The sequence below is a fragment of the Pseudophryne corroboree genome, chromosome 8 (genome assembly GCF_028390025.1).
Source record: "Pseudophryne corroboree isolate aPseCor3 chromosome 8, aPseCor3.hap2, whole genome shotgun sequence".
NCBI classification, from domain to species: Eukaryota; Metazoa; Chordata; class Amphibia; order Anura; family Myobatrachidae; genus Pseudophryne; species Pseudophryne corroboree.
Window position 1 is genome coordinate 481,917,643 of NC_086451.1, and position 21,919 is coordinate 481,939,561.

General features: G+C 54.0%; 1 protein-coding gene across 1 annotated transcript in view; it reads left to right on the forward strand.

Annotated features, from left to right (window-relative positions):
- The first annotated feature begins 315 nt into the window (after nucleotides 1-315).
- Nucleotides 316-21,919, forward strand: part of RPS6KA6 (ribosomal protein S6 kinase A6) — a 108,943-nt gene continuing 87,339 nt past the window's right edge. The window contains exon 1 of the mRNA XM_063938401.1: nucleotides 316-619. Within this exon, the coding sequence (XP_063794471.1) occupies nucleotides 572-619 (48 nt within the window). The 5' untranslated portion in view covers nucleotides 316-571. The remainder of the gene's footprint in view (nucleotides 620-21,919) is intronic.

The following is a 21,919-nucleotide window of genomic DNA, read 5'->3' on the forward strand; positions in this document are numbered from 1 at the left end:
GGGTCAGGTAGGCAAGTATGCCCTAATGCCCTCACCCTGGCCTAATACCCTAATTCCCTAACCCTAATGCCCTAAGACTAATACTCTAGCTCTAATGTCCTCACCCTAATACCTTCACCCTAATGCCCTCACCCAAAGGGGCAGACCGGATGAGCCAGAGGTTCCCAGCTTCCCTCACTGCGTCACATTCTATGTTGCTATGTTACAAGAGCGGGTCACATGACTCCCACCCGAACCGCACGCCACACAGCAGTGAGAGGGTTAACGATGCCACCATGACTACACGCCCCGCCCCATCGCCCTCCACGGGGCACGCCCCTCAACAACAGGTCACGTGGCTGGGGATCTCCTGGGTGACGTCACCGTGACGCGTCCTCCCATGCTGCACAGGTGACGGCGGCCGCCATCTTGGCGGAGCCTGTGGCTGCGGGGACAGGAGACAAGCACCGGCGGCTGCTGCGGGGGGGCCCGATCCTCCGCCCACACCTCCCCCTCCCCCCCGCGGGCGCCCCGATCACCGCGTGAGGAGGACCTGGCGGGGGATGCCTGGAGCGAGCCGCCCGTGAGGGGGATGCCGCAGCGGCTCAGTCATCCTGAGGATCCGGGGCTGACAATGGAGGTGTGTCCCCGGCATCCAGCCTGTCATACGTGTGTCATACGTGTCTGCTCTGCCTACAGCGCAGTGTTCTGTATGAGGCTGTCACTGTGTCATGTGTCTGCTGTACATGGGACAGTCATGCTGTACATGGAACTGTCATGCTGTGTCATGTGTCTGCTGTACATGGGACTGTCATGCTGTGTCATGTCTGCTGTACATGGGACTGTCATACAGTACATGGGACTGTCATACTATACATGGGGCTGTCATACTATACATGGGGCTGTGATGCTGTGTCATGTGTCTGCTGTACATGGGACTGTCATACTATACATGGGACTATCATACTATGCATGGGACTATCATGCTGTTTCATGTGTTTGCTGTACATGGGACTGTCATACTATACATGGGACTGTCATGCTGTGTCATGTGCCTGCTGTACACGGGACTGTCATACTATACATGGGACTGTCATGCTGTGTCATGTGTCTGGTGTACATGGGACTGTCATGCTGTGTCATGTGTCTGGTGTACATGGGACTGTCATGCTGTATCATGTGTCTACTGTACATAGGACTGTCATACTATACATGGGACTGTCATGCTGTGTTGTGTCTGCTGTACATGGGACTGTCATACTATACATGGGGCTGTCATGCTGTGTCATGTGTCTGCTGTACATGGGACTGTCATGCTTTGTCATGTGTCTGCTGTAAATGGGACTGTCATGTTGTGTCATGTCATGTGTCTGATGTACATGGGACTGTCCTAATATACATGGGACTGTCATGCTTTGTCATGTGTCTACTGTGCATGGGACTGTCATGCCGTGTCATGTGTCTGCTGTACATGGGAATGTCATGCTGTGTCATGTATCTGCTGTACATGGGACTGTCATACTATACATGGGGCTGTCATGCTGTGTCATGTGCCTGCTGTACACGGGACTGTCATACTATACATGGGACTGTCATGCTGTGTCATGTGTCTGGTGTACATGGGACTGTCATACTATACATGGGACTGTCATGCTGTATCATGTGTCTACTGTACATAGGACTGTCATACTATACATGGGACTGTCATGCTGTGTTGTGTCTGCTGTACATGGGACTGTCATACTATACATGGGGCTGTCATGCTGTGTCATGTGTCTGCTGTACATGGGACTGTCATGCTTTGTCATGTGTCTGCTGTAAATGGGACTGTCATGTTGTGTCATGTCATGTGTCTGATGTACATGGGACTGTCCTAATATACATGGGACTGTCATGCTTTGTCATGTGTCTACTTTGCATGGGACTGTCATGCCGTGTCATGTGTCTGCTGTACATGGGAATGTCATGCTGTGTCATGTATCTGCTGTACATGGGACTGTCATACTATACATGGGACTGTCATGCTGTATCATGTGTCTACTGTACATAGGACTGTCATACTATACATGGGACTGTCATGCTGTGTTGTGTCTGCTGTACATGGGACTGTCATACTATACATGGGGCTGTCATGCTGTGTTATGTGTCTGCTGTACATGGGACTGTCATGCTTTGTCATGTGTCTGCTGTAAATGGGACTGTCATGTTGTGTCATGTCATGTGTCTGATGTACATGGGACTGTCCTAATATACATGGGACTGTCATGCTTTGTCATGTGTCTACTGTGCATGGGACTGTCATGCCGTGTCATGTGTCTGCTGTACATGGGAATGTCATGCTGTGTCATGTATCTGCTGTACATGGGACTGTCATACTATACATGGGACTGTCATGCTGTATCATGTGTCTACTGTACATAGGACTGTCATACTATACATGGGACTGTCATGCTGTGTTGTGTCTGCTGTACATGGGACTGTCATACTATACATGGGGCTGTCATGCTGTGTTATGTGTCTGCTGTACATGGGACTGTCATGCTTTGTCATGTGTCTGCTGTAAATGGGACTGTCATGTCATGTGTCTGATGTACATGGGACTGTCCTAATATACATGGGACTGTCATGCTTTGTCATGTGTCTACTGTGCATTGGACTGTCATGCCGTGTCATGTGTCTGCTGTACATGGGAATGTCATGCTGTGTCATGTATCTGCTGTACATGGGACTGTCATACTATACATGGGGCTGTCATGCTGTGTCATGTGCCTGCTGTACACGGGACTGTCATACTATACATGGGACTGTCATGCTGTGTCATGTGTCTGGTGTACATGGGACTGTCATACTATACATGGGGCTGTCATGCTGTGTCATGTGTCTGCTGTACATGGGACTGTCATACTATACATGGGGCTGTCATGCTGTGTCATGTGTCTGCTGTACATGGGACTGTCATACTATACATGGGGCTGTCATGCTGTGTCATGTGTCTGCTGTACATGGGACTGTCATGCTTTGTCATGTGTCTGCTGTAAATGGGACTGTCATGTTGTGTCATGTCATGTGTCTGATGTACATGGGACTGTCATACTATACATGGGGCTGTCATGCTGTGTCGTGTCTGCTGTACATGGGACTGTCATACTATACATGGGGCTGTCATGCTGTGTCATGTGTCTGCTGTACATGGGACTGTCATACTATACATGGGGCTGTCATGCTGTGTCATGTGTCTGCTGTACATGGGACTGTCATACTATACATGGGGCTGTCATGCTGTGTCATGTGTCTGCTGTACATGGGACTGTCATACTATACATGGGGCTGTCATGCTGTGTCGTGTCTGCTGTACATGGGACTGTCATACTGTACATGGGACTGTCATGCTGTGTCATGTGTCTGCTGTACATGGGACTGTCATACTATACATGGGGCCGTTATGCTGTGTCGTGTCTGCTGTACATGGGACTGTCATACTATACATGGGGCTGTCATGCTGTGTCATGTGTCTGCTGTACATGGGACTGTCATACTATACATGGGGCTGTCATGCTGTGTCATGTGTCTGCTGTACATGGGACTGTCGTGTTGTGTCTGATGTACATGGGACTGTCATACTATACATGGGGCTGTCATGCTGTGTCATGTGTCTGCTGTACACGGGACTGTCGTGTTGTGTCTGATGTACATGGGACTGTCATACTATACATGGGACTGTCATGCTGTGTCATATGTCTGCTGTACATGGGACTGTGATACTATAAATGGGGCTGTCATGCTGTGTCATGTGTCTGCTGTCCATGGGACTGTCATACTGTACATGGGACGATCATAATATGCATGGGACTGTCATGCTGTCATATGTCTGCTGTACATGGGACTGTCATGCTGTGTCATGTATCTGCTGTACATGGGACTGTCATGCTGTGTCATGTATCTGCTGTACATGGGACTGTCATGCTGTGTCATGTGTCTGCTGTACATGGGACTTTCATACTGTTCATGGGACTGACATGCTGTAGATGGAATTGTGATGCTGTACATGGGACTGTCATGCTGTCATATGTCTGCTGTACATGGGACTGTCATGCTGTGTCATGTATCTGCTGTACATGGGACTGTCATGCTGTGTCATGTATCTGCTGTACATGGGACTGTCATGCTGTGTCATGTGTCTGCTGTACATGGGACTTTCATACTGTTCATGGGACTGACATGCTGTAGATGGAATTGTGATGCTGTACATGGGAATGTCATGCGGTGTCATATGTCTGCCGTATATGGGACTGTCATGTTGTCATTTGTTCGCTGTACATGGGACTGTCATGCTGTACATGGGACTGTCATGCTGTGTCATGTGACTGCTGTACATGGTAATGTGATACTTTGTGATGCAGGACTCTCATGCCGCATTGTACCTTCCTTGTGTTTCTCCTTGCGCTCCAGGCTGTGAGGGTCTGTGTGATTTGTGGCCCCTCTGTGTGTACACATCGCTGCACTGTCATGTTGGGTGCACTGGTGTGTTATTGGCTCTGGGCAGCTGCTGTCACCATGAAGTGTGATCTCGTTGCTGTGACCCTGGGATATTGCTGTGGAGATGCTGCATCTGATTCCGCAGTGGGGCGAGCAGTTATTTTATTTAGAAAGTGCTGACATATTATGCAGTGCTGTATAAGGGGATCATGATATATATATATATATATATATATATATATATATATATATATATATATATATATATATATATATATATATATATATATATCTATATAATACCATATGTCCGGCACTCTCTGTTCCATTTCAATCAGCTTGTTCCGGTGCACAACCTCTCGCAGAGCATACAATCAAAGAACCAAATGGAGGCACTCGGAAAGTTGTATTTGTGTATAAATACTTGGTCTTTTGTATATGCTGGTCGTGTCTTGATAACAGGTGGTGATGGACACGGGACAGAGAGGGCACCTGATGGCAGGTGGTGATGGACACGGGACAGAGAGGGCACCTGATGACAGGTGGTGATGGACACGGGACAGAGAGAGCACCTGATGACAGGTGGTGATGGACACGGGACAGAGAGGGCACCTGGTGACAGGTGGTGATGGATACGGGACAGAGAGAGCCCCTGATGACAGGTGGTGATGGATACGGGACAGAGAGGGCACCTGATGACAGGTGGTGATGGACATGGGACAGAGAGGGCACCTGATGACAGGTGCTGATGGACACGGGACAGAGAGGGCACCTGATGACAGGTGCTGATGGACACGGGACAGAGAGAACACCTGATGAACGGTGGTGATGGACACGGGACAGAGAGGGCACCTGATGACAGGTGGTGATGGATACGGGACAGAGAGGGCACCTGATGACAGGTGGTGATGGATACGGGACAGATAGGGCACCTGATGACAGGTGGTGATGTACACGGGACAGAGAAGGCACCTGATGACAGGTGCTGATGGACACGGGACAGAGAGGGCACCTGATGGCAGGTGGTGATGGACACGGGACAGAGAGGGCACCTGATGACAGGTGCTGATGGACACAGGACAGAGAGAACACCTGATGACAGGTGGTGATGGACACGGGACAGAGAGGGCACCTGGTGACAGGTGGTGATGGATACGGGACAGAGAGAGCCCCTGATGACAGGTGGTGATGGATACGGGACAGAGAGGGCACCTGATGACAGGTGGTGATGGACACGGGACAGAGAGGGCACCTGATGACAGGTGGTGATGGACACGGGACAGAGAGGGCACCTGATGACAGGTGCTGATGGACACGGGACAGAGAGAACACCTGATGACAGGTGGTGATGGACACGGGACAGAGAGGGCACCTGATGACAGGTGGTGATGGATACGGGACAGAGAGGGCACCTGATGACAGGTGGTGATGGACACGGGACAGAGAGGGCACCTGATGACAGGTGCTGATGGACACAGGACAGAGAGAACACCTGATGACAGGTGCTGATGGATACGGGACAGAGAGGGCACCTGATGACAGGTGGTGATGGATACGGGACAGAGAGGGCACCTGATGACAGGTGGTGATGGACACGGAACAGAGAGGGCATTTGATGACAGGTGGTGATGGATACGGGACAGAGAGGGCACCTGATGACAGGTGGTGATGGACACGGGACAGAGAGGGCACCTGATGACAGGTGGTGATGGACACGGGACAGAGAGGGCACCTGATGACAGGTGGTGATGGATACGGGACAGAGAGGGCACCTGATGACAGGTGGTGATGGATACGGGACAGAAAGGGCACCTGATGACAGGTGGTGATGGACACGGGACAGAGAGGGCACCTGGTGACAGGTGGTGATGGATACGGGACAGAGAGAGCCCCTGATGACAGGTGGTGATGGATACGGGACAGAGAGAACTCCTGGTGACAGGTGGTGATGGACACGGGACAGAGAGGGCACCTGATGACAGGTGGTGATGGATACGGGACAGAGAGGGCACCTGGTGACAGGTGGTGATGGACACGGGACAGAGAGAGCACCTGGTGACAGGTGGTGATGGACACGGGACAGAGAGGGCACCTGATGACAGGTGGTGATGGATACGGGACAGAGAGGGCACCTGGTGACAGGTGGTGATGGATACGGGACAGAGAGGGCACCTGATGACAGGTGGTGATAGACACGGGACAGAGAGGGCACCTGATGACAGGTGGTGATGGATACGGGACAGAGAGGGCACCTGATGACAGGTGGTGATAGACACGGGACAGAGAGGGCACCTGGTGACAGGTGGTGATGGATACGGGACAGAGAGGGCACCTGATGACAGGTGGTGATGGACACGGGACAGAGAGGGCACCTGATGGCAGGTGGTGATGGACACGGGACAGAGAGAACACCTGGTGACAGGTGGTGATGGACACGGGACAGAGAGGGCACCTGATAACAGGTGGTGATGGACACGGGAGGGCGGGGGAAACTTGCCAATAAATCTCCTTGTGTTGGACCTTGCGCTGGGTTATACTTTGCATAACGGACATGCACCCATTTGCTATATAAATGTTCCTCTTCTTGCATTAGCTATCGCTGCTTTTCCTGAGTTTCCTCCGCTTGTTCCCACAGCCCCTGCTGGATTCCCTGGGGTGTGAGGGAGAGGACCTCGCTTGTAACTGCAAATGCTCTCCCCTCCCACTGCCACCAGTGGAAATGATTTGCTGGTTTTACATTACGGGTCTGGAGGTGCCCGGGTAAAAATGGCTGAAAGAGTTGCACTTGGTAACGTGATTAATGAGCCAGATTGTGCCAGTGTCGCGTCACTCCCACTTGTATTTAATGTTCAGGAACAGTCGCATTTGCAGGAGAACGGTGGCTGCCATCTTTGTTACTGGATGATGCCCATGTTCTTCTAGTCTCACTTTGTCAGGAGTAGCTTCCAGTGAAAACTCCCTTTGCCCTAGAAGACCTGCATAATAATAATACTACATAGTAGTAATAAATCCAGCCAACCCGGTGCATCCTGCACCCAGAAAACACGTGTCATATGGGGTTACTGTGTATTTATAGCTGCGCGTAGCCTGCAGCTCAGGATGTACCTGGATCCAGCGCAGGTAATGAACCGATGCCTCCTATACGGAGTGACTAAGCGCGGCTCTGGCTCGTCCTGTCCCTGTACTGCTGATTAGGGGGCAGAAGTACTGCTGTGTTTCCATCTATATGCCCCCTATACGGCTCTGGCTCGTCCTGTCCCTGTATTGCTGATTAGGGGGCAGAAGTACTGCTGTGTTTCCATCTATATGCCCCCTATACGGCTCTGGCTCGTCCTGTCCCTGTATTGCTGGTTAGGAGGCAGAAGTACTGCTGTGTTTCCATCTATATGCCCCCTATACGGCTCTGGCTCGTCCTGTCCCTGTATTGCTGATTAGGGGGCAGAAGTACTGCTGTGTTTCCATCTATATGCCCCCTATACGGCTCTGGCTCGTCCTGTCCCTGTATTGCTGATTAGGGGGCAGAAGTACTGCTGTGTTTCCATCTATATGCCCCTATACGGCTCTGGCTCGTCCTGTCCCTGTAATGCTGATTAGGGGGCAGAAGTACTGCTGTGTTTCCATCTATATGCCCCCTATACGGCTCTGGCTCGTCCTGTCCCTGTAATGCTGATTAGGGGGCAGAAGTACTGCTGTGTTTCCATCTGTATGCCCCCTATACGGAGTGACTGAGCGCCGCTCTGGCTCGTCCTGTCCCTGTATTGCTGATTAGGGGGCAGAAGTACTGCTGTGTTTCCATCTATATGCCCCCTATACGGCTCTGGCTCGTCCTGTCCCTGTATTGCTGGTTAGGAGGCAGAAGTACTGCTGTGTTTCCATCTATATGCCCCTATACGGCTCTGGCTCGTCCTGTCCCTGTAATGCTGATTAGGGGGCAGAAGTACTGCTGTGTTTCCATCTATATGCCCCCTATACGGCTCTGGCTCGTCCTGTCCCTGTAATGCTGATTAGGGGGCAGAAGTACTGCTGTGTTTCCATCTGTATGCCCCCTATACGGAGTGACTGAGCGCCGCTCTGGCTCGTCCTGTCCCTGTATTGCTGATTAGGGGGCAGAAGTACTGCTGTGTTTCCATCTATATGCCCCCTATACGGCTCTGGCTCGTCCTGTCCCTGTAATGCTGATTAGGGGGTCAGAAGTACTGCTGTGTTTCCATCTATATGCCCCCTATACGGCTCTGGCTCGTCCTGTCCCTGTAATGCTGATTAGGGGGCAGAAGTACTGCTGTGTTTCCATCTATATGCCCCCTATACGGCTCTAGCTCGTCCTGTCCCTGTACTGCTGATTAGGGGGGCAGAAGTACTGCTGTTTTTCCATCTATATGCCCCCTATACGGCTCTGGCTCGTCCTGTCCCTGTAATGCTGATTAGGGGGCAGAAGTACTGCTGTGTTTCCATCTATATGCCCCCTATACGGCTCTGGCTCGTCCTGTCCCTGTACTGCTGATTAGGAGGCAGAAGTACTGCTGTGTTTCTATCTATATGCCCCCTATACGGCTCTGGCTCGTCCTGTCCATGTACTGCTGATTAGGGGGCAGAAGTACTGCTGTGTTTCCATCTATATGCCCCCTATACGGCTCTGGCTCGTCCTGTCCCTGTACTGCTGATTAGGAGGCAGAAGTACTGCTGTGTTTCCATCTATATGCCCCCTATACGGCTCTGGCTCGTCCTGTCCCTGTATTGCTGATTAGGGGGGCAGAAGTACTGCTGTGTTTCCATCTATATGCCCCCTATACTACTCGGGCTCGTCCTGTCCCTGTATTGCTGATTAGGGGGCAGAAGTACTGCTGTGTTTCCATCTATATGCCCCCTATACGGCTCTGGCTCGTCCTGTCCCTGTATTGCTGGTTAGGGGGACAGAAGTACTGCTGTGTTTCCATCTATATGCCCCCTATACGGCTCTGGCTCGTCCTGTCCCTGTATTGCTGATTAGGGGGGCAGAAGTACTGTTGTGTTTCCATCTATATGCCCCCTATACGGAGTGACTGAGCGCCGCTATGGCTCGTCCTGTCCCTGTATTGCTGATTAGGAGGCAGAAGTACTGCTGTGTTTCCATCTATATGCCCCCTATACGGCTCTGGCTCGTCCTGTCCCTGTATTGCTGATTAGGGGGGCAGAAGTACTGCTGTGTTTCCATCTATATGCCCCCTATACTACTCGGGCTCGTCCTGTCCCTGTATTGCTGATTAGGGGGCAGAAGTACTGCTGTGTTTCCATCTATATGCCCCCTATACGGCTCTGGCTCGTCCTGTCCCTGTATTGCTGATTAGGGGGGCAGAAGTACTGCTGTGTTTCCATCTATATGCCCCCTATACGGAGTGACTGAGCGCCGCTATGGCTCGTCCTGTCCCTGTATTGCTGATTAGGAGGCAGAAGTACTGCTGTGTTTCTATCTATATGCCCCCTATACGGCTCTGGCTCGTCCTGTCCCTGTATTGCTGATTAGGGGGGCAGAAGTACTGCTGTGTTTCCATCTATATGCCCCCTATACGGCTCTGGCTCGTCCTGTCCCTGTATTGCTGATTAGGGGGCAGAAGTACTGCTGTGTTTCCATCTGTATGCCCCCTATACGGAGTGACTAAGCGCCGCTCTGGCTCGTCCTGTCCCTGTATTGCTGATTAGGGGGCAGAAGTACTGCTGTGTTTCCATCTATATGCCCCCTATACGGCTCTGGCTCGTCCTGTCCCTGTACTGCTGATTAGGGGGGCAGAAGTACTGCTGTGTTTCCATCTATATGCCCCCTATACGGCTCTGGCTCGTCCTGTCCCTGTAATGCTGATTAGGGGGCAGAAGTACTGCTGTGTTTCCATCTATATGCCCCCTATACGGCTCTGGCTCGTCCTGTCCCTGTAATGCTGATTAGGGGGCAGAAGTACTGCTGTGTTTCCATCTATATGCCCCCTATACGGCTCTGGCTCGTCCTGTCCCTGTAATGCTGATTAGGGGGCAGAAGTACTGCTGTGTTTCCATCTATATGCCCCCTATACGGCTCTGGCTCGTCCTGTCCCTGTACTGCTGATTAGGGGGGCAGAAGTACTGCTGTGTTTCCATCTATATGCCCCCTATACGGCTCTGGCTCGTCCTGTCCCTGTATTGCTGATTAGGGGGACAGAAGTATTGCTGTGTTTCCATCTATATGCCCCCTATACGGCTGTGGCTCGTCCTGTCCCTGTATTGCTGATTAGGGGGGCAGAAGTACTGCTGTGTTTCCATCTATATGCCCCCTATACGGCTGTGGCTCGTCCTGTCCCTGTATTGCTGATTAGGAGGCAGAAGTACTGCTGTGTTTCCATCTATATGCCCCCTATACGGCTCTGGCTCGTCCTGTCCCTGTATTGCTGATTAGGAGGCAGAAGTACTGCTGTGTTTCCATCTATATGCCCCCTATACGGCTCTTGCTCGTCCTGTCCCTGTATTGCTGATTAGGGGGGCAGAAGTACTGCTGTGTTTCCATCTATATGCCCCCTATACTACTCGGGCTCGTCCTGTCCCTGTATTGCTGATTAGGGGGCAGAAGTACTGCTGTGTTTCCATCTATATGCCCCCTATACGGCTGTGGCTCGTCCTGTCCCTGTATTGCTGATTAGGAGGCAGAAGTACTGCTGTGTTTCCATCTATATGCCCCCTATACGGCTGTGGCTCGTCCTGTCCCTGTATTGCTGATTAGGAGGCAGAAGTACTGCTGTGTTTCCATCTATATGCCCCCTATACGGCTCTGGCTCGTCCTGTCCCTGTACTGCTGATTAGGGGGCAGAAGTACTGCTGTGTTTCCATCTATATGCCCCCTATACGGCTCTGGCTCGTCCTGTCCCTGTATTGCTGATTAGGAGGCAGAAGTACTGCTGTGTTTCCATCTATATGCCCCCTATACGGCTCTGGCTCGTCCGGTCCCTGTATTGCTGATTAGGGGGGCAGAAGTACTGCTGTGTTTCCATCTATATGCCCCCTATACGGCTCTGGCTCGTCCTGTCCCTGTATTGCTGATTAGGAGGCAGAAGTACTGCTGTGTTTCCATCTATATGCCCCCTATACTACTCGGGCTCGTCCTGTCCCTGTATTGCTGATTAGGGGGCAGAAGTACTGCTGTGTTTCCATCTATATGCCCCCTATACGGCTCTGGCTCGTCCTGTCCCTGTATTGCTGGTTAGGGGGGCAGAAGTACTGCTGTGTTTCCATCTATATGCCTCCTATACGGAGTGACTGAGCGCGGCTCTGGCTCGTCCTGTCCCTGTACTGCTGATTAGGAGGCAGAAGTACTGCTGTGTTTCCATCTATATGCCCCCTATACGGCTCTGGCTCGTCCTGTCCCTGTATTGCTGATTAGGGGGCAGAAGTACTGCTGTGTTTCCATCTATATGCCCCCTATACGGCTCTGGCTCGTCCTGTCCCTGTATTGCTGATTAGGGGGCAGAAGTACTGCTGTGTTTCCATCTATATGCCCCCTATACAGCTCTGGCTCGTCCTGTCCCTGTATTGCTGATTAGGAGGCAGAAGTACTGCTGTGTTTCCATCTATATGCCCCCTATACGGCTATGGCTCGTCCTGTCCATGTATTGCTGATTAGGGGGTCAGAAGTACTGCTGTGTTTCCATCTATATGCCCCCTATACGGCTCTGGCTCGTCCTGTCCATGTATTGCTGATTAGGGGGTCAGAAGTACTGCTGTGTTTCCATCTATATGCCCCCTATACGGCTCTGGCTCGTCCTGTCCCTGTATTGCTGATTAGGGGGCAGAAGTGCTGATGTGTTTCCATCTATTGCTGGAACCAGTGATGCCGGGGGATAAATATAATTATTGGGGTGTTCTGTGGGTGCTGAGACCCAGGGGAGGGGTTCTGTAACCCAGTGCATCACAACAGGGGGAAGAGGGGGATAATGCGCCCTTCGTAGGATAAATAATGCAAGTGGTTGGTTTTGCGCAATACTGCGGTGCCGGTTTATAAGCAGGGACAGCGTCTGCGCTGTGTTTTCACATCTTGCCTTTCTCGCAGGTCTTTCATAATAAATGTAGGACTGCGAAACGTGTCTGTTCTGCTGCTCTGCCCTTTTCTCTTCCCCTAGGAAGACATGTTGCTGATTAGGTGGCTGCACTTGTAGGAGATGAAAGCTGCAGGTCTGGCCTTTGCATTTGTTATATTCCACCAATACACACACACACACACACACACACACACACACACACACACACACACACACACACACACACACACACACACATGAACACGCACAGACACACACACACACACACACACACACACACACACACACACACACACACACACACACACTGATCGTTTGTTACTGTATATTAGATCTCAGAGAGAGATAAAGTATCTCCCCACAAGGGTCTGAGACTTTTGTGCACCTCCATAGTGTAACATAAACCGTGCAGCGTCCCCTGGGAGATTCCCCGTTCTCATATATCCATCTCATTACAGTGCTGTAATTCTTGTTACTAATGTAATGATTTGTCGCCTGGATGTGGCAGCAGTTGTGTGTCTTCATTACACTGTGTCGCCATCACTTACTCAGCACGCCGGTCGCTGTTTGTATAGGTTCTCCTCATAGCTCGGTGAGAAAGCTCCTCTCCTGCCATCGCAGCACTGTGGTGACCGGGAGGTGTTATACGGAGGTAGCAGCTCTCCTGCCATCGCAGCACTGTGGTGATTGGGAGGTGTTATACAGAGGTAGCAGCTCTCCTCCTGCCATCGCAGCACTGTGGTGACCGAGAGATGTTATACAGAGGTAGCAGCTCTCCTGCCATCGCAGCACTGTGGTGACCGAGAGGTGTTATACAGAGGTAGCAGCTCTCCTCCTGCCATCGCAGCACTGTGGTGACCGAGAGGTGTTATACAGAGGTAGCAGCTCTCCTCCTGCCATCGCAGCACTGTGGTGACCGAGAGATGTTATACAGAGGTAGCAGCTCTCCTGCCATCGCAGCACTGTGGTGACCGAGAGGTGTTATACAGAGGTAGCAGCTCTCCTCCTGCCATCGCAGCACTGTGGTGACCGAGAGGTGTTATACAGAGGTAGCAGCTCTCCTGCCATCGCAGCACTGTGGTGACCGAGAGGTGTTATACAGAGGTAGCAGCTCTCCTCCTGCCATCGCAGCACTGTGGTGATTGGGAGGTGTTATACAGAGGTAGCAGCTCTCCTCCTGCCATCGCAGCACTGTGGTGACCGGGAGGTGTTATACAGAGGTAGCAGCTCTCCTCCTGCCATCGCAGCACTGTGGTGACTGGGAGGTGTTATACGGAGGTAGCAGCTCTCCTGCCATCGCAGCACTGTGGTGACCGGGAGGTGTTATACAGAGGTAGCAGCTCTCCTGCCATCGCAGCTCTGTGGTGACCGGGAGGTGTTATACGGAGGTAGCAGCTCTCCTCCTGCCATCGCAGCACTGTGGTGACCGGGAGGTGTTATACAGAGGTAGCAGCTCTCCTCCTGCCATCGCAGCACTGTGGTGATCGGGAGGTGTTATACGGAGGTAGCAGCTCTCCTCCTGCCATCGCAGCACTGTGGTGACCGGGAGGTGTTATAAGGAGGTAGCAGCTCTCCTCCTGCCATCGCAGCACTGTGGTGATCGGGAGGTGTTATACAGAGGTAGCAGCTCTCCTCCTGCCATCGCAGCACTGTGGTGATCGGGAGGTGTTATACGGAGGTAGCAGCTCTCCTGCCATCGCAGCACTGTGGTGACCGGGAGGTGTTATACAGAGGTAGCAGCTCTCCTCCTGCCATCGCAGCACTGTGGTGACCGGGAGGTGTTATACAGAGGTAGCAGCTCTCCTCCTGCCATCGCAGCACTGTGGTGACCGGGAGGTGTTATACGGAGGTAGCAGCTCTCCTGCCATCGCAGCACTGTGGTGATCGGGAGGTGTTATACAGAGGTAGCAGCTCTCCTCCTGCCATCGCAGCACTGTGGTGACCGGGAGGTGTTATACAGAGGTAGCAGCTCTCCTGCCATCGCAGCTCTGTGGTGACCGGGAGGTGTTATACGGAGGTAGCAGCTCTCCTCCTGCCATCGCAGCACTGTGGTGACCGGGAGGTGTTATACAGAGGTAGCAGCTCTCCTCCTGCCATCGCAGCACTGTGGTGACCGGGAGGTGTTATACAGAGGTAGCAGCTCTCCTCCTGCCATCGCAGCACAGTGGTGACCGGGAGGTGTTATACGGAGGTAGCAGCTCTCCTGCCATCGCAGCACTGTGGTGACCGGGAGGTGTTATACAGAGGTAGCAGCTCTCCTCCTGCCATCGCAGCACTGTGGTGACCGGGAGGTGTTATACAGAGGTAGCAGCTCTCCTCCTGCCATCGCAGTACTGTGGTGACCGGGAGGTGTTATACAGAGGTAGCAGCTCTCCTCCTGCCATCGCAGCACTGTGGTGACCGGGAGGTGTTATACAGAGGTAGCAGCTCTCCTCCTGCCATCGCAGTACTGTGGTGACCGAGAGGTGTTATACAGAGGTAGTAGCTCTCCTCCTGCCATCGCAGCACTGTGGTGACCGGGAGGTGTTATACAGAGGTAGTAGCTCTCCTCCTGCATCGCAGCACTGTGGTGACCGGGAGGTGTTATACAGAGGTAGTAGCTCTCCTCCTGCCATCGCAGTACTGTGGTGACCGGGAGGTGTTATACAGAGGTAGCAGCTCTCCTCCTGCCATCGCAGCACTGTGGTGACCGGGAGGTGTTATACGGAGGTAGCAGCTCTCCTCCTGCCATCGCAGCACTGTGGTGACCGGGAGGTGTTATATGGAGGTAGCAGCTCTCCTGCCATCGCAGTACTGTGGTGACCGGGAGGTGTTATACGGAGGTAGCAGCTCTCCTCCTGCCATCGCAGCACTGTGGTGACCGGGAGGTGTTATATGGAGGTAGCAGCTCTCCTGCCATCGCAGCACTGTGGTGACCGGGAGGTGTTATACAGAGGCAGCAGCTCTCCTCCTGCCATCGCAGCACTGTGGTGACCGGGAGGTGTTATATGGAGGTAACAGCTCTCCTCCTGCCATCGCAGCTCTGTGGTGACCGGGAGGTGTTATACAGAGGTAGCAGCTCTCCTCCTGCATCGCAGCACTGTGGTGACCGGGAGGTGTTATACAGAGGTAGCAGCTCTCCTCCTGCCATCGCAGTACTGTGGTGACCGGGAGGTGTTATACGGAGGTAGCAGCTCTCCTCCTGCCATCGCAGCACTGTGGTGACCGGGAGGTGTTATACGGAGGTAGCAGCTCTCCTCCTGCCATCGCAGCTCTGTGGTGACCGGGAGGTGTTATACAGAGGTAGCAGCTCTCCTCCTGCATCGCAGCACTGTGGTGACCGGGAGGTGTTATATGGAGGTAACAGCTCTCTTCCTGCCATCGCAGCACTGTGGTGACCGGGAGGTGTTATATGGAGGTAACAGCTCTCCTCCTGCCATCGCAGCACTGTGGTGACCGGGAGGTGTTATACAGAGGTAGCAGCTCTCCTCCTGCCATCGCAGCACTGTGGTGACCGGGAGGTGTTATACAGAGGTAGCAGCTCTCCTGCCATCGCAGCACTGTGGTGACCGGGAGGTGTTATACAGAGGTAGCAGCTCTCCTCCTGCATCGCAGTACTGTGGTGACCGGGAGGTGTTATACAGAGGTAGCAGCTCTCCTGCCATCGCAGCACTGTGGTGACCGGGAGGTGTTATACAGAGGTAGCAGCTCTCCTGCCATCGCAGCACTGTGGTGACCGGGAGGTGTTATACAGAGGTAGCAGCTCTCCTCCTGCATCGCAGTACTGTGGTGACCGGGAGGTGTTATACAGAGGTAGCAGCTCTCCTGCCATCGCAGCACTGTGGTGACCGGGAAGTGTTATACAGAGGTAGCAGCTCTCCTCCTGCATCGCAGTACTGTGGTGACCGGGAGGTGTTATACGGAGGTAGCAGCTCTCCTGCCATCGCAGCACTGTGGTGACCGGGAGGTGTTATACGGAGGTAGCAGCTCTCCTGCCATCGCAGTACTGTGGTGACCGGGAGGTGTTATACGGAGGTAGCAGCTCTCCTCCTGCCATCGCAGCACTGTGGTGACCGGGAGGTGTTATACGGAGGTAGCAGCTCTCCTCCTGCCATCGCAGCACTGTGGTGACCGGGAGGTGTTATACAGAGGTAGCAGCTCTCCTCCTGCCATCGCAGCACTGTGGTGACCGGGAGGTGTTATACGGAGGTAGCAGCTCTCCTCCTGCATCGCAGTACTGTGGTGACCAGGAGGTGTTATACAGAGGTAGCAGCTCTCCTCCTGCCATCGCAGCACTGTGGTGACCGGGAGGTGTTATACGGAGGTAGCAGCTCTCCTGCCATCGCAGCACTGTGGTGACCGGGAGGTGTTATATAGAGGTAGCAGCTCTCCTCCTGCCATCGCAGCACTGTGGTGACCGGGAGGTGTTATACGGAGGTAGCAGCTCTCCTCCTGCCATCGCAGCACTGTGGTGACCGGGAGGTGTTATACGGAGGTAGCAGCTCTCCTCCTGCCATCGCAGCACTGTGGTGACCGGGAGGTGTTATACGGAGGTAGCAGCTCTCCTGCCATCGCAGCACTGTGGTGACCGGGAGGTGTTATACAGAGGTAGCAGCTCTCCTCCTGCCATCGCCGCACTGTGGTGACCGGGAGGTGTTATACAGAGGTAGCAGCTCTCCTCCTGCCATCGCAGCACTGTGGTGACCGGGAGGTGTTATACAGAGGTAGCAGCTCTCCTCCTGCCATCGCAGCACTGTGGTGACCGGGAGGTGTTATACGGAGGTAGCAGCTCCTCTCCTGCCATCGCAGCACTGTGGTGACCGGGAGGTGTTATATAGAGGTAGCAGCTCTCCTCCTGCCATCGCAGCACTGTGGTGACCGGGAGGTGTTATACAGAGGTAGCAGCTCTCCTCCTGCCATCGCAGTACTGTGGTGACCGGGAGGTGTTATACAGAGGTAGCAGCTCTCCTCCTGCCATCGCAGCACTGTGGTGACCGGGAGGTGTTATACAGAGGTAGCAGCTCTCCTCCTGCCATCGCAGCACTGTGGTGACCGGGAGGTGTTATACGGAGGTAGCAGCTCCTCTCCTGCCATCGCAGCACTGTGGTGACCGGGAGGTGTTATATAGAGGTAGCAGCTCTCCTCCTGCCATCGCAGCACTGTGGTGACCGGGAGGTGTTATACAGAGGTAGCAGCTCTCCTCCTGCCATCGTAGCACTGTGGTGACTGGGAGGTGTTATATGGAGGTAGTAGCTCTCCTCCTGCCATCGCAGCACTGTGGTGACCGGGAGGTGTTATACAGAGGTAGCAGCTCTCCTGCCATCGCAGCACTGTGGTGACTGGGAGGTGTTGTATGGAGGTAGTAGCTCTCCTCCTGCCATCGTAGCACTGTGGTGACCGGGAGGTGTTATACGGAGGTAGCAGCTCTCCTCCTGCCATCGCAGCACTGTGGTGACCGGGAGGTGTTATACAGAGGTAGCAGCTCTCCTGCCATCGCAGCACTGTGGTGACCGGGAAGTGTTATACGGAGGTAGCAGCTCTCCTCCTGCCATCGCAGCACTGTGGTGACCGGGAGGTGTTATACAGAGGTAGCAGCTCTCCTCCTGCCATCGCAGCACTGTGGTGACCGGGAGGTGTTATACAGAGGCAGCAGCTCTCCTGCCATCGCAGCACTGTGGTGACCGGGAGGTGTTATACAGAGGCAGCAGCTCTCCTCCTGCCATCGCAGCACTGTGGTGACCGGGAAGTGTTATACGGAGGTAGCAGCTCTCCTCCTGCCATCGCAGCACTGTGGTGACCGGGAGGTGTTATACAGAGGTAGCAGCTCTCCTCCTGCCATCGCAGTACTGTGGTGACCGGGAGGTGTTATACAGAGGTAGCAGCTCTCCTCCTGCCATCGCAGCACTGTGGTGACCGGGAGGTGTTATACAGAGGTAGCAGCTCTCCTGCCATCGCAGCACTGTGGTGACCGGGAGGTGTTATACGGAGGTAGCAGCTCTCCTCCTGCCATCGCAGCACTGTGGTGACCGGGAGGTGTTATACGGAGGTAGCAGCTCTCCTCCTGCCATCGCAGCACTGTGGTGACCGGGAGGTGTTATACAGAGGTAGCAGCTCTCCTCCTGCCATCGCAGCACTGTGGTGACCGGGAGGTGTTATACAGAGGTAGCAGCTCTCCTCCTGCCATCGCAGCACTGTGGTGACCGGGAGGTGTTATACAGAGGTAGCAGCTCCTCTCCTGCCATCGCAGCACTGTGGTGACCGGGAGGTGTTATATAGAGGTAGCAGCTCTCCTCCTGCCATCGCAGTACTGTGGTGACCGGGAGGTGTTATACGGAGGTAGCAGCTCCTCTCCTGCCATCGCAGCACTGTGGTGACCGGGAGGTGTTATATAGAGGTAGCAGCTCTCCTCCTGCCATCGCAGCACTGTGGTGACCGGGAGGTGTTATACAGAGGTAGCAGCTCTCCTCCTGCCATCGCAGCACTGTGGTGACCGGGAGGTGTTATATAGAGGTAGCAGCTCTCCTCCTGCCATCGCAGCACTGTGGTGACCGGGAGGTGTTATATGGAGGTAGCAGCTCTCCTCCTGCCATCGCAGCACTGTGGTTATCGGGAGGTGTTATACAGAGGTAGCAGCTCTCCTCCTGCCATCGCAGCACTGTGGTGACCGGGAGGTGTTATACGGAGGTAGCAGCTCTCCTGCCATCGCAGCACTGTGGTGACCGGGAGGTGTTATATAGAGGTAGCAGCTCTCCTCCTGCCATCGCAGCACTGTGGTGACCGGGAGGTGTTATACAGAGGTAGCAGCTCTCCTCCTGCCATCGCAGCACTGTGGTGACCGGGAGGTGTTATACAGAGGTAGCAGCTCTCCTCCTGCCATCGCAGCACTGTGGTGACCGGCAGGTGTTATACAGAGGTAGCAGCTCTCCTCCTGCCATCGCAGCACTGTGGTTATCGGGAGGTGTTATACAGAGGTAGAAGCTCTCCTCCTGCATCGCTGCACTGTGGTGACCGAGAGGTGTTATACGGAGGTAGCAGCTCTCCTGCGATCGCAGCACTGTGGTGACTGGGAGGTGTTATATGGAGGTAGCAGCTCTCCTCCTGTCATCACAGCACTGTGGTGACCGGGAGGTGTTATACAGAGGTAGCAGCTCTCCTGCGATCGCAGCACTGTGGTGACCGGGAGGTGTTATATGGAGGTAGCAGCTCTCCTCCTGCCATCGCATCACTTTGGTGACCGGAAGGTGTTATACGGAGGTAGCAGCTCTCCTACTGCCATCGCAGCACTGTGGTGACCGGGAGGTGTTATACAGAGGTAGCAGCTCTCCTCCTGCCATCGCAGCACTGTGGTGACCGGGAGGTGTTATACGGAGGTAGCAGCTCTCCTCCTGCCATCGCAGTACTGTGGTGACCGGGAGGTGTTATACGGAGGTAGCAGCTCTCCTCCTGCCATCGTAGCACTGTGGTGACTGGGAGGTGTTATATGGAGGTAGTAGCTCTCCTCCTGCCATCGTAGCACTGTGGTGACTGGGAGGTGTTATATGGAGGTAGTAGCTCTCCTCCTGCCATCGCAGCACTGTGGTGACCGGGAGGTGTTATACAGAGGTAGCAGCTCTCCTCCTGCCATCGCAGCACTGTGGTGACCGGGAGGTGTTATACGGAGGTAGCAGCTCTCCTCCTGCCATCGCAGCACTGTGGTGACCGGGAGGTGTTATACAGAGGTAGCAGCTCTCCTCCTGCCATCGCAGCACTGTGGTGACCGGGAGGTGTTATACAGAGGTAGCAGCTCTCCTCCTGCCATCGCAGCACTGTGGTGACCGGGAGGTGTTATACAGAGGTAGCAGCTCTCCTCCTGCCTTCGCAGCACTGTGGTGACCGGGAGGTGTTATACAGAGGTAGCAGCTCTCCTGCCATCGCAGCACTGTGGTGACCGGGAGGTGTTATACAGAGGTAGCAGCTCTCCTCCTGCCATCGCAGTACTGTGGTGACCGGGAGGTGTTATATGGAGGTAGCAGCTCTCCTCCTGCCATCGCAGCACTGTGGTGACCGGGAGGTGTTATACAGAGGTAGCAGCTCTCCTCCTGCCATCGCAGCACTGTGGTGACCGGGAGGTGTTATACAGAGGTAGCAGCTCTCCTCCTGCCATCGCAGCACTGTGGTGACCGGGAGGTGTTATACAGAGGTAGCAGCTCTCCTCCTGCCATCGCAGCACTGTGGTGACCGGGAGGTGTTATACAGAGGTAGCAGCTCTCCTCCTGCCATCGCAGCACTGTGGTGACCGGGAGGTGTTATACAGAGGTAGCAGCTCTCCTCCTGCCATCGCAGCACTGTGGTGACCGGGAGGTGTTATACAGAGGTAGCAGCTCTCCTGCCATTGCAGCACTGTGGTGACCGGGAGGTGTTATACGGAGGTAGCAGCTCTCCTCCTGCCATCGCAGCACTGTGGTGACCGGGAGGTGTTATACAGAGGTAGCAGCTCTCCTCCTGCCATCGCAGCACTGTGGTGACCGGGAGGTGTTATACAGAGGTAGCAGCTCTCCTCCTGCCATCGCAGCACTGTGGTGACCGGGAGGTGTTATACAGAGGTAGCAGCTCTCCTACCATCGCAGCACTGTGGTGACCGGGAGGTGTTATACAGAGGTAGCAGCTCTCCTCCTGCCATCGCAGCACTGTGGTGACCGGGAGGTGTTATATGGAGGTAACAGCTCTCTTCCTGCCATCGCAGCACTGTGGTGACCGGGAGGTGTTATACAGAGGTAGCAGCTCTCCTCCTGCCATCGCAGCACTGTGGTGACCGGGAGGTGTTATACAGAGGTACCAGCTCTCCTCCTGCCATCGCAGCACTGTGGTGACCGGGAGGTGTTATATGGAGGTAACAGCTCTCTTCCTGCCATCGCAGCACTGTGGTGACTGGGAGGTGTTATACAGAGGTAGCAGCTCTCCTCCTGCCATCGCAGTACTGTGGTGACCGGGAGGTGTTATACGGAGGTAGCGGCTCTCCTCCTGCCATCGCAGCACTGTGGTGACCGGGAGGTGTTATACAGAGGTAGCAGCTCTCCTACCATCGCAGCACTGTGGTGACCGGGAGGTGTTATACAGAGGTAGCAGCTCTCCTCCTGCCATCGCAGCACTGTGGTGACCGGGAGGTGTTATATGGAGGTAGCAGCTCTCCTCCTGCCATCGCAGCACTGTGGTGACCGGGAGGTGTTATATGGAGGTAGCAGCTCTCCTCCTGCCATCGCAGCACTGTGGTGTCCGGGAGGTGTTATACAGAGGTAGCAGCTCTCCTCCTGCCATCGCAGCACTGTGGTGTCCGGGAGGTGTTATACAGAGGTAGCAGCTCTCCTCCTGCCATCGCAGCACTGTGGTGACCGGGAGGTGTTATACAGAGGTAGCAGCTCTCCTCCTGCCATCGCAGCACTGTGGTGACCGGGAGGTGTTATACGGAGGTAGCA